A 13,130-nucleotide genomic window follows, 5' to 3' on the forward strand; every position below is an offset into this window, starting at 1 on the left:
GGGACTATTAGTATGGATGTTATGATGTAGAGAAGTTATTTTGATTACAGCCACCATCAGTGTAATCCAAACAAAATGTGTCTATGGGGTAACTTACATTTTTTGGTATTGAGTCAGTGTAGGTTGACTCACAGTGGCTAACTATCAAGAAGCTATCAAGTTGGAGAAGCAGAAACAACAAATGCCAACAAATGATTGTCCCAAATGGTTAGAGCTAATTAGAAACCACAGCTTTATTATTAGTTTTCTAAGGTTTCTCCACTCTCTTAGGCATAAAGCTACTAGCCCAAAGGAATAAACGAAGTAACCGAGTTAGATGTTTCAGTTGGATTGGTATTTTCTCCAGACCCAGATGCCCACCCAAATTACAAGCATTTTGAAAAACAATAGTAGTGTAGGCCATTCAGGACCATCATTTAGGACAGTGGTTCCCAGCCTTAATGACTACAGGATCTTCTTTGTAATCTCAAACATTTTTACGACCCCCACATGCAAATTGTTGTAATTTTAGTCTCTGTTAATTGAAAAAATACATAATGCAGCGTTAAATAATGTCACTTTTTATTCATCACAAAAACAAATATGATGATGATGATATTTATTACCTGCCATTCACCACAAAGTTCCAGGGCAGGTTACAGCAATATAAACAACTTTTAACAAATTTTGAAGGAGATAAAAGTAAACCACCCAGAGCAGTGAACAGATGCCAGGGCATTTGGACTGTAGTTATAAGTGTACCAACTTTATACAGCAATGCCTCCTCTTCAGCATTCAGCTCAGGAAGCTCCATATGACAGTAATAAAAATGTGTCTAACAGACAGAATGTCAACAGGTGAAGCTTTCCCCTTAATTGTATTTCCATGCTAGAAAATGTTTGATTTAATTTCTGTTTAATTTCTGCCTGCCATACAGCTGTTAAAGGCACAAGAGGCCTGCTCTCCCCCAATGTCACCGCTAAATCATGCCAAGAAATCAAATTAAGAGTAAAAACAACAAAAGTTGGGCAACAACATATTTTAAAATATTTTAAAATATAATTAAAATGAACATATACACACTCACGCCTTGATAAACAGCAAGAAGAATACACTGAGCACATGCAATTTCACATTATTAAAACTTACTTGACCCATCATTTTTTTGCTCACTTACTGCCTTGGCTCTGCTGCTAACTCTCAGCCTAGTTTACCTCATATGGTGTTGCTCCATTGAATTCTAGAGGACTTACTTCTGAGTAGACCTAATTAGGATTGCATCCTAATTATAGACATACATTTTTACTTCTTTTAACCAGAATGATGCATCTTTATACTTTAAAGCCGCCTATCCCCCCCAAAAAAGTCATGCAGGTTCAAAGCTTCAACAGAATCTTAGTCTGGTCTGATTACAAGAATTAGTTTTACCTGGGACTAAGCTGCATTAAATATGAAGAGACTTACTTCTGAGTAGACATATATCCATTGTATAATTATAAGTTAACTATACAGTGAATTTTTAATAAGCAACCAGGTGTGTATTCATGGGGAGATGTTCCAGGACTCTGTCTTGTTCCTTATTTGGCAGACGGGCCCCTCCTGGGGTCCCTCTGTCTCTATAGCCAGAGCCAATCAGCTCAATCGATCTTCCCTCACTGCTGCTGACAAAAGGGGGTGGGGAGAGGAGCTGGAGTTTGAATAAGCCCAGCTGGGCCCTTCTCTTGATGCACTCACTCAAGTGCTGCTCTGCTCTGCTCTCTGTGTGGTGGGAACTGACTGTGCCAGCCGGAAGGAAGGAAGGAAGGAAGGGAGGAAGGGAGGAAGGGAGGAAGGGAGGAAGGGAGGAAGGAAGGAAGGAAGGGAGGAGGAGGAGGAGGAGGAGGAGTGGAGGTGGCTGCGCACACATGCTGTACAGGCTTGCAAGTTGGTGGTGCACATACTAGCCATTAATTATACTTTTTAAAAATTAATAAATCTTCTATTGGCCTTTTGTGACCTCCCTGGGATGACATCACAGTCCCAAGGTTGGAAACCACTATTTTAGGAGAAACCTATGTTGGTGGGGTTTCCAACCAAATAATGTATCTGAGGCAAGGAGATCACTTGAACAAGAGGCAACAGGAGGGAAACAAAGTTGCTGGCCTCACATAGGACCAATTTATATATCCACTTTTAGGTTTCACCCAGTAGCTTTTTCAGCAGTTCTCAGTACCACAATTGGTGTTCAGGTTGCAATTCATATGTCCTGAAAAAGCTTTAACAAATTGAACAACCTATTGCTATTGCCCAGGTTAAATAAAAATCTGCTTTTCCTCTAATAAGTCACTCTGCAGCCATGGCAGCTCTGTCGTATGATTCTTAACCTCTATTCCGTTTCAAGAAGATTGCTCAGGGCAGATAAGAAGACTTACTCTTGGTTATGTTAAAACAGAAAGCCCATGGTTTCCTTGACCTTTTGTTGAAATCTAAACCCTTCCTATCATTTCTGAGACACACTGACATTCCATTTGAAACAACCAGTAATGAGGAGATACCAGCTAAACCTTTCTCATTGACAATGGCTAGCTTTTTCTCTGAGGAATTTTATTAGCACCCCACAATATTCTGGAATGTCTCTCCTGATATGAATCTACCCGGACCCTTAGATCTTCTCAGACCCGTCTCCAGATCCACCCTCTGTGGGAGGCTTGGAGGGTGGTGCAAGGGAGAGGGACTTTTCAGTTGTTGTTCCCTGTCTGTGGAATGTACTCCCCAGTAAGGTTCACTGTGTGCCTTCACTGACATTGCTGCCCTGGGCTCCTTCTGGAAGGAAGGGCGGGCCATAAATTTAATAACTAAATAAAAATAACTAAATAAATAAATCATCTCAGTGCCAGGTAAAGACTTACCGTTTTCCCCAGGCATTTGATAAACTGAGATGATGTCTGTTATTAGTAAGCTGCCAAAGCTTTCTGTGGCTGCATGGGGGTGTTCTTGTTTTATTGTTGTTTTTTTTAGTATGATATATTTGTTTTTGCTTTTAACATGGTTGTAAGTCGCTTAGAGACCTTCAGGTAGCAAGTAAAATAATAATAATAATAATAATAAACAATAATAATAAAGTGAGCAGAGTACACTGCCTCACTGGCAGTCCAGGATTACATTGATGGGAGTGGAAGATGTTCAGTTGCTCATTGCACTGAGTTCACAAAGACCAGATTCATCATAATTGAGCCACAAAATTCTAGTTAAGTTGGGTTTTTAAAAAAAAACAAGGAAAGACAAAATGGTCCATTAAAGTTTGCCTGGGTTTAAGAAACTGAGAAACTAAAGGCTTGGCATATAAAAATATTTGCTTTAAATCTTGGGTTTACTTTAAAACACTTCAACAGCTTTTGAAACGAGGCAGCTGAGGCTTCTGAATTAAAGAACCATCAGGTTACAAAGAGCCTAATAAACTGTTCAGTTCAAGATTTTTACACAACTCTTTCCACTTTTTGGTAGTTCACTTTCAGGACTGATGGTGGGTAACATGACGCTATTGCAGGGTATGAGCAGGCCAGCCTACTCTGTGGTTGAAAAGAAGGAGCAACATTGACCACATCAGTTTCTGTCCAGTCTATGAAAAAATAATGTGGGTTGTTTCGCTGAATTGGCCTCATGGATAATTTGGATAATTAGACAAACGGATAAACAGGAATGCTATTTAGAATAAAACTGACACAGCACTTTGTGCAGGATGATACCAAGGTCATCTGAGAGAACTAAGTTTTCAAAATAGCTAAGGTTTGTTCACAGGGTGGAGGGGAAGTGATTTCATTAATTAAAGCCACTTGAGCCAAACATTTTAAATGTTAGAGCTAAGCTGGAAAGTTACAAAGTGATCGCTTCTGACTGAAGGCCCACCATTCTTGAATTCATATTTCCGGACAAGGATGGAGCTGACAGCCTGCAGAAACCACTGCCTCTGAGTCAGAACCATGATGAAGGCAGGTGTTAAAAATTTTATGATAACATTAATCTTTGTAGAAGGACTTTGGAAACAACATTAAGGCTTCTTGAGGACTATTTATAACTATATTTGTATACAGCGATTTCATTTAAAAACATCAAAGCAGTTTATGTGTTAAAAAAAGAAAGAAAACAAACCCATACAGTAAAAACCATTAAAAATACAGTAAAAACAAAGGCCAACTATTGCAAAAAGACATCTTAATTGCCTGCATAAGCCTGGCAGAACAGAAAGGTTTTCAGCAGGCATTTAAAAGTTAAAACAGAAGGCTCCTGCTGAATGACACTGAAGGCTCGATTTTGTGTAGATGTTAAATGAGCCTTGCCAATTCGGGCCACTCCTGCAGATGTTCTTAGTGACTGAGCTGGGATCTAAGGGTTCAGGCAGTCCCTAAGGTAGCCTGGATCTAATTTATTTATTTATTTATTTATTATTTCAATTTATATACCGCCCTTAGCGAAATAGCTCTCAGGGCGGTGAACAAACAAAATAAAATACAATATATCATAATAAAAATACAAAAACATATACAAACAACGAAAAGCACAGCAAAAACAAAATAAATACTACAAAAATTAAAATACAGATTAAAAGATTTAAAAAGTTAAGAAGATTAAAATGCCTGGGAGCATAAAAAGGTCTTTACCTGGCGCCGAAAAGACGGAAGTGTAGGCGCCAGGCGTACCTCTTTGGGGAGGCTGTTCCACAACTCAGGGGCCACCACAGAAAAGGCCCTAGGTCTCGTAACCACCCTCTGGGCTTCCCGATGGGTTGGTACCCGGAGGAGGGCCTTAGATTCTGAACGAAGTGAACGGGTAGGTTCATAGCGAGAGAGGCGTTCCACAAGGTATTGAGGTCCCACGCCGTGTAAGGCTTTATAGGTCAAAACCAGCACCTTGAATCTCGCCCGGAAGCAAATAGGAAGCCAGTGCAGACGCGCCAGGACAGGTGTTATATGCGAAGACCGACTGGTCCTCGTCAATAATCTGGCAGCTGCGTTCTGCACCAGCTGAAGCTTCCGAACTGTCTTCAAGGGCAGCCCTACGTAGAGCGCATTACAGTAATCCAATCTTGGAAGTTACCAGAGCGTGGACAACGGAGGCGAGGTCGTCCCTGTACAGATAGGGGCGTAGTTGGGCTACCTGACGAAGATGGAAAACGCATTCCGTGCCACCGAGGCCACTTGGGCCTCGAGAGACAAGAAAGAGTCGAGAAGAACCCCCAAACTACGTACCTGTTCTTTCAGGGGGAGTGTAACCCCATCCAGAACAGGGTAAGCATCCACCATCTGAGCAGGGAAGGCGTTCACCAACAATGTCTCGGTCTTGTCTGGATTGAGTCTCAGTTTATTAGCTCTCATCCAGTCCATTATCGCGGTCAGGCAACGGTTCAGCACATCAACAGACTCACCTGAGGAAGATGAAAAGAAGAAATAGAGCTGCATGTCATCAGCGTACTGATGGCAACGCACTCCAAAACTCCTGATGACCGCACCCAGCGGCTGCATGTAGATGTTGAAAAGCATGGGGGACAAGACCGATCCCTGGGGGACTCCACAATGGAGAGTCCATGGTGTCGAGTGATGTTCCCCAATCACTACCTTCTGGTGACGATCCGCGAAGTAGGAGCGGAACCACTGCCAAGCAGTGCCCCCGACACCCAACTCCGCGAGTCTCCCCAGAAGGATACCATGGTCGATGGTATCAAACGCCGCTGAGAGATCAAGGAGAATCAACAGAGTCACACTCCCCCTGTCCCTCTCCCGACAAAGGTCATCATACAGGGCGACCAAGGCTGTTTCGGTGCCAAAACCGGGCCTGAAACCGGATTGAAACGGATCTAGATAATCGGTTTCATCCAAGAGCGCCTGGAGTTGGCTGGCAACCACCCGCTCCAAAACCTTGCCCAAAAAAGGGACATTCGCCACCGGTCTATAGTTATTCAGATTATCTGGGTCCAAGGAGGGTTTCTTTAAAAGAGGTCTCACTACTGCCTCCTTGAGGCTACCAGGGACTACTCCCTCCCTCAAGGAGGCATTAACCACTTCCTTGGCCCAACCGGTGGTCCCAGCCCTGCTAGCTTTCACTAGCCAAGATGGGCAAGGATCCAGAACAGACGTGGTTGCCCGAACCATTCCAAGCACCTTGTCCACTTCCTCGAGCTGCACCAACTGAAACTCATCCAATAAAGAAGGACAAGGCCGTGCTCCGGACACTTCAATGGATTCATCTGTCACAACATCAGAGTCAAGGTCCCTGCGGATACATGCGATCTTATCTTGAAAGTGTCCAGCAATTTCGTTGCAGCGGGTCTCAGATGTTTCCATAGTATCGTGGGGGCCAGAGTGTAAGAGCCCTCGCATGACTTTAAAAAGCTCCGCTGGGCGGCATAAAGATGATCTAATAAGAGGCAGCAAAATAGAGCTTCTTTGCTGTCCTTACCGCTTTTGTATACAACTTATTGGTGGCACTTACCAAAGCATAGTTGTATCCACTGGGAGTTTTCCTCCATCTGCACTCCAGCCTCCTCCTCTCTTGTTTCATCGCTCTCAGCTCCGGAGTATACCACGGAGCGGTATGAGCTCTACACCGGAGGGGGCGCGCGGGAGCAATCATGTCAATAGCCCGGGTCATTTCCGTATTCCACAGTGCGACCAGGGCCTCGACAGGAGCACCGGTCCTATCAGCCGGAAAATCTCCCAGAGCCCTCTGAAAACCTACGGGATCCATCCGGCTCCGGGAGCGGATCAACTTAATAGATCCTCCACCTTTGCAGAGGGAAAGAGCCGCTGTGAGTCTAAATCTCAACAAGCGGTGATCTGTCCATGACAATGGGGTAGATGAAAAACACCCCACCACCAGATCACCATCTCCATGTCCAGTGGCGAAGATCAGATCAAGAGTATGTCCCGACACATGCGTTGGGCCAGTAGAAAATTGAGACAGCCCCATTGTTGTCATGGAGGCAATGAAGTCCTGAGCTGCGCCAGATAAGACAGCCTCGGCATGGACGTTGAAATCCCCCAGTACCAAAATCTAGGGGATCTCAACAGCACCTCCGAGACTATCTCTGTCAGCTCAGCTAAGGAAGCTGTTGGGCAGCAAGGTGGACGGTACACCAACAGTATTCCTAGTCTGTCTCCCTGGCCCAATACAAGGTGGAGACATTCCAGACCAGTTGCCGTCTGGACAGGGTGCTTGGTGAGAGGAAAAGAACTCCTATAGACCACGGCGACCCCCCCTCCCCGGCCCTCAGATCTACCACAGTGCTGAACCAAATACCCGGGTGGACAAAGCTGGGAAAGAGCAACTCCTCCCTGATCAGCCACCCAGGTCTCGGTTATACATGCCAGGTCGGCACCCTCCTCCAGGATTAAATCATGGACAAGTGAGGATTTATTATGTACCGACCTGGCATTCAAAAGCAGCACTTGGAGATCCGAGAGCTGGCTGATAGGACAACCAGCAATCCTGTGGATATGAGGAGAACCGGAACAAGGCACAGACACAATTTGTCTGGGACGAGTTTCCCTTACCCGGCCTGTTCTCCTCCGAACACCATACCTCCCATTACCCGTCACTACGTTAATTGGGGCCCCCGAAAGCCCCCCCACGAAGGATGGAATCTTTTCTCCCAGGCACATGTTAAAAATACACAAATCCACACAGACAAGCAAACATACAAAACATTCACCCCACATTTAACCCCCCCCAACAAACAACATTAAAAATTAGTTAATCCTCTTCAAGCAGCGATGGCAGTCTCGAGCCCCCCATCCAAAAGCAAACCGCAGTAACGGCACCAGGACAGCAGCACAGCACCAAGCAGTAACAGCAGCACCCACACGCGAACAAAAAACGGCGAAGGTAGCAAAGATGTAAGCCGCAATGGTAGTGTCCTGGGCAGCGGCACGGCCGTCAGCGGTAATAAAAACGCCTGCAACCCGTGGCGGCGATGGCGGCGACAACAGGCCGCAGCGACGAAGTCCACCGGCAGCAGCACGGCCCCCCCGGCGATGACAATGCCCCGCGCGGAAGCGGGCGGCGGCAGCAATGGCAGCAGGACGGGTCACAGCGGAGTCCCCAGCAGCGACACGCCCCTCAGCAACAGCGACAACATCCGCATGCAAGCTGGCCGACAGCGGTGGCGCGGGCCGCGGCGACAGAGTCCCCAGCAGCGACACGCCCCCTAGCAGCAGCGACAGCGTACAAGCGGGCAGACGACGGCAATGACGGCGCGGGCTGCGGCAACGGAGTCCTCAGCGGCGGCGCGCCCCCCGGCAACGACGACAACGCACGCACGCAAGCGGGCCGGCGATGACAATGACGGTGGCACAATGATGGCGGGCGGGCGAACAGGCAGCAGCAACGGCGGCAACGCAACACCACCGGCAGCAGGGCCCAAACAGGCCGCAACAATGCACACACACACACAACAGCAGCGGCGAAGGCCGAAACGACGTTGAATTGCTTTGGAATAATTACAGTTGCTGAATGCCCAGCTGCCTGTAGCTTTCCCTCAGTGCTCACTAGCAGCAATTGTTCTTTCAAACGGTGGCAGCTGCTGTTAATTCAAGTCAGGGGGAGATTCCCAGTCTGTTACATGCATTCCTGGTAAGCACCATTCTTATTTCTAATTATTTTGAAATTCTTCTGTAGGAGGCGTTTAGTTGTCTTAGTGTTCTTTTAGTCAGAGTGATAAAGTATTTTAAGACTCTATCTCTGCCTTCTCGACCTTGAAGTACTTACTTTTAAAGGGATGTTTTCACTACAGTAGCTCAGCGTCTCCATCATTCCTTGTAGCACAACACGATAAGAGATAATGGAGCTAACTTTTCAATTCTTCACTCGTTGTTCACTAAGTTGTTCAGGACTTTGTAAATTAATACAAGGACCTTGACCCTGGCTCAGTAGTGGATGGGCAGCCAGTACAGATGTTTTAAAAGTGGTGTCACATGTTGTTGGCGATGTGCTCCCATCATCACTCTGGCCACCGCATTTTGTACCAGCTGAAGTTTCTGAACCAGGGCCAAGGGCAGCCCCATATTGAGCTCATTGCAGTAATCCAGCCTTGAGTTTGCCAACACATGGACTACAGAGTCAGGCTATCCTTGTCTAGGAATGACCATAACTGACGAATGAGACAAAGCTGGTAAAAGGCACTCCTAGCCACAGAGGATACCTGAGTCTGTAGTGACAAAGGTGAATCCAGGAGTACCCCTAGGCTACGGATCTGTTCCTTCAGAGAGAGTGTGATCCCATCCAGAACAGGCAACTTGCCTATGCCCTGGACATGGGTACCACCTATCCAAAGAGCCTCCGTCTTCCTAGAATTCAAGCACATTTTATTGGCCCTCATTCAGCCCACTGCAACATTCGAACACTGATTCAGAGTGTTCACAGCCTCTCCTGATTGAGATGTTATGGAAAAATAGAGCTACATTTCATGAGGATACTGATGACACTTTGCTCCAAAATGCCAAATGTCCACTCCCAACAGCTTCATATAGATGTTGGATAGCACTGAGGCAAGAATAGTACCCTGCGGAACCCCATAGCACACGTGCCAGAGGCCCGAGGAACACTCACCCAGTGTTATTCTCTGGACGTGGTTTTGAAGGTAAGAGCAGAACCTCTGAAACCTATCCCACTGAGTCGTTCCAGGAGGATACCTTGATCAGTGGTATCAAATGCTGCTGAGAGGTCAAGCAGAAGTAGAAGGGTTGCACTCCCTCTGTCTCTCTCACGATAAAGGTTATCCATCAAGGTGTCCTAGGCTGTTTCTGTTGCGAAACTGGGTCTGAATCTGGATTGTGATGGATCTGGATAATCAGTCTCATCCAGGAATACCTGCAATTGCTCTACAACCACCTTTTACACCAATTTTGCTAAGAAAAGGGTGTTGGCAACTGGTCTATAGTTGTTACACTCCATTGGGTCCAGTGTGGGCTTTTCAAGAAGTGAATGCACCACCGACTCTTTAGGGGCAGTGGGTATCACACCATCACACAAAGATGTGTTTACCATACCAGTGACCCATTCAATCACCCCACTCTGGCTAGCTTTAACAAGCCAGAATGGACAAGGATCTAATGAGCAGGTGGTCGGGTGCATTACTGCAAGTGTCTTGCGCCATATCATCAGGCTGCATTAACTGCAACTGATCCCACAATACTGGGTTCGACATTGCATTGGACACCTTGGCTGGAACTGCCACAATAAGAGCATCTAAATCACTGTGAAGCCAAGCAACTTTGGCCTCGAAGTGTTTAGCCAACCGGTTACAACTGCACACCGTGTGCTCCAGAGGTCCACCCCCTTAGTCTGGAGGGACCGACCTGTGGACCACATGGAACAACTCAGTTGGGCAGCTACTTGAGGATGCAATAGAGGCAGCAAAAAGATCCCCCCCGCCATGTGGTAGGCCCAGTTATGAGCCTGAACATGCACTCGGTTGGCTCCGGAGTGAGATCTATGCCAGTTATGCTCTAACCCTTGCCACTTCATCGACTACAGCTCCTCAGTACACCAAGGAGCAAAGTGGGCTCCACAGCACCAGAGAAGAGCGCTCAGGAGTGATCAAGTCAATGGCCCTACAAGTCTCACCATTCCATAGCAAGAATAGGGACGTAACAGGATTACCTGCGCTACCCACTGGAAAATCCCCCAGAGCAGTCAGGAATCTATCATATTCCATCAGTCTCTCAGGTTGGACCATCCTAACTGGTCACCCCGCTACGGGTGAGAAGCCTGGGTTACTTGCTTCACATGTTTTAGTAAGGGCACGATTAATATTTATTTTTATTTATTTATTATTTAATTTGTATCTCGCCCTTCCTCCCAGCAGGAGCCCAGGGCGGCAAACAAAGTGCTAAAAACGCTTTAAAACATCATAAAAACAGATCTTAAAATACATTAAAACAAAACAGCGTTAGAAACATTTTTTAAAAAACCCAACTTTAAAAAAGGGTTAAAAACATTATTAAAAAACATATTAAACAATTCTAACACTTGGTAGGTCTCCTCCAGAAGGTGGTGCTTGGGGAACATTGCTCGGCACCCTGGACTCCAGTATGGGGTTCCGCAGGGGTCAGTTCTGTCCCCCATGCTGTTCAACATCTACATGAAACCGTTGGGTGCGGTCATCTGGAGCTTTGGAGTGCGTTGTCATCAGTATGCTGATGACACGCAGCTCTATTTCTCCTTTTCATCTTCTTCAGGTGAGGCTGTCAGTGTGCTGAACCGGTGCCTGGCTGCGACAATGGACTGGATGAGGGCTAATAAACTGAGGCTCAATCCAGACAAGACTGAGATGCTGCTAGTGGGTGGTTCTTCTGACCAGATGGTGGATGTCCAACCTGTTCTGGATGGGGTTGCACTCCTCCTGAAGGAGCAGGTTCGTAGCTTGGGGGTTCTCCTAGAACCATCTCTGTCACTTGAGGCTCAAGTAGCCTCGGTGGCACGGAGTGCCTTCTACCAACATTGGTTGGTGGCCCAACTACGGTTGGTGGCCCAACTACGTCCCTATCTGGACAGGGATAACCTGGCTTCAGTTGTCCATGCTCTGGTAACCTCCAAATTAGATTACTGCAATGCACTCTATGTGGGGCTGCCTTTGAAGACAGTTTGGAAACTGCAGCTTGTGCAAAATGCAGCGACCAGATTGGTAACAGGGACCAGACGGTCCGAACATATAAAACCGATTCTGGCCCGCTTGCATTGGCTGCCTGTATGTTTCCAAGCTCAATTCAAGGTGCTGGTTTTGACCTATAAAGCCTTACACGGCTTGGGACCACAATGTCTGATGGAACGCCTCTCCCGATACGAACCCACCCATACATTATGTTCAAGATCAGAGGCCCTCCTCCGGGTGCCTACTCCAAGGGAAGCTCGGAGGGTGGCAACAAGGGAGTGGGCCTTCTCAGTGGTGGCCCCCAAATTATGGAATAATCTATCTGACGAGGTGCGCCTGGCGCCAACACTGTTATCTTTTCGGCACCAGGTCAAGACTTTCTTCTCCCAGGCATTTTAGCATGTGTTTTAAATTGTTTTTATATTGTTTTAAATTTTAAAATTGTGTTTTAAATTGTTTTTAAAATATGTGTTTTAAATTGTATATTTGTTGTAATGTTTTTGATTGCTGTAAACCGCCCAGAGAGCTTCGGTTATGGGGTGGTATACCAGTGCAGTAAATAAATAAAATAAATAAATAAAATAACACAGACGCAGAAATTGTTTCTGTCGAGCTCCTAATCTTTAACACTAACCCCCTTTGAAATGTACTGTACTGTGTTGTTCATCAACAACTCACTGGAGCAGATTCTTCCATCATTTGGGAATCAGCATCTGTTGAATAGGTCAGGGCCCTTGAGTGCAGTGCTTTATGAGAGATACTTTTTTCTAGAAGTTAGGTTTTGGTTCCTTTAGAATCTAAGTGCCATATCTGGAAAATTTTAATCCTACATCTTATTCAACCCACAAGATGTTGCTTGAATATTTAGATGCTCAATAATGAAAGCTGCAGGTATTCAGGACTTTTGAGGTGCTGTTTCTTGTTAGACAGCAGACACCATTTTGACAATGGTTCAACTTTTCTTTATGTAATTCTTGCCCTTCTCTTAATTATTTTCTTTCTTTTGAAGGTCAGACAACTTCAGCTTCAAGATGCTCCAAAATTCCAAATACAAAATCTGGCTGGTCAAGACAGAAGGAGAAGAAACCCTCAGAGGTTAGTTTCATGTTTCTATTTAGCCCTTGTGTTTGGTATATGTATGTGTGTGTCTGTGTGTAGTTTTAAACACAAAAGATAATACTGAAATCTGAAGTTAGGGGCAGCACTAAGTTCTCATAAGGGACAAATTCATGGAGGATAAGGCTATCAGTGGCTAGTAGCCATGATGGCTATGCTCTGCCTGCATAGGTGGAGGCAGTATGCTTTCAAATTCCAGTTGCTGGAAATGACAGGAAGGGAGAGTGCTCTTTGCACCCAGATCCTGCTTGCGAGTTTCCCATGGGCAACTGGTTGGCCACTGTGAGAACAGGATGCTGGACTAGATGAGCCACTGGCCTGATCAAGCAGGCTGTTCTCAGGTTCTTAAGGGTGCTATGATGCAAGCCTTGGATAGAACTTCAGATGCAGAGAGGTCCTCTGCTGATAAGGG

General features: G+C 45.9%; 1 protein-coding gene across 13 annotated transcripts in view; it reads left to right on the plus strand.

Moving 5' to 3' along the window:
- JADE2 (jade family PHD finger 2) overlaps positions 1 to 13,130 on the plus strand; it is a 220,966-nt gene that overhangs the window by 25,313 nt on the left and 182,523 nt on the right. For 10 of the 13 annotated variants that reach the window (XM_061617123.1, XM_061617116.1, XM_061617118.1 and 7 more), the window contains one exon: positions 12,612 to 12,697. In XM_061617123.1, the coding sequence (XP_061473107.1) occupies positions 12,612 to 12,697 (86 nt within the window). Of the gene's footprint in view, positions 1 to 8,498; positions 8,584 to 12,611; positions 12,698 to 13,130 lie in introns of those variants that run through there. The other 3 variants (XM_061617130.1, XM_061617129.1, XM_061617128.1) reach the window with 1 other exon arrangement.

This window comes from Rhineura floridana, chromosome 3 (assembly GCF_030035675.1).
Source record: "Rhineura floridana isolate rRhiFlo1 chromosome 3, rRhiFlo1.hap2, whole genome shotgun sequence".
NCBI lineage: Eukaryota > Metazoa > Chordata > Lepidosauria > Squamata > Rhineuridae > Rhineura > Rhineura floridana.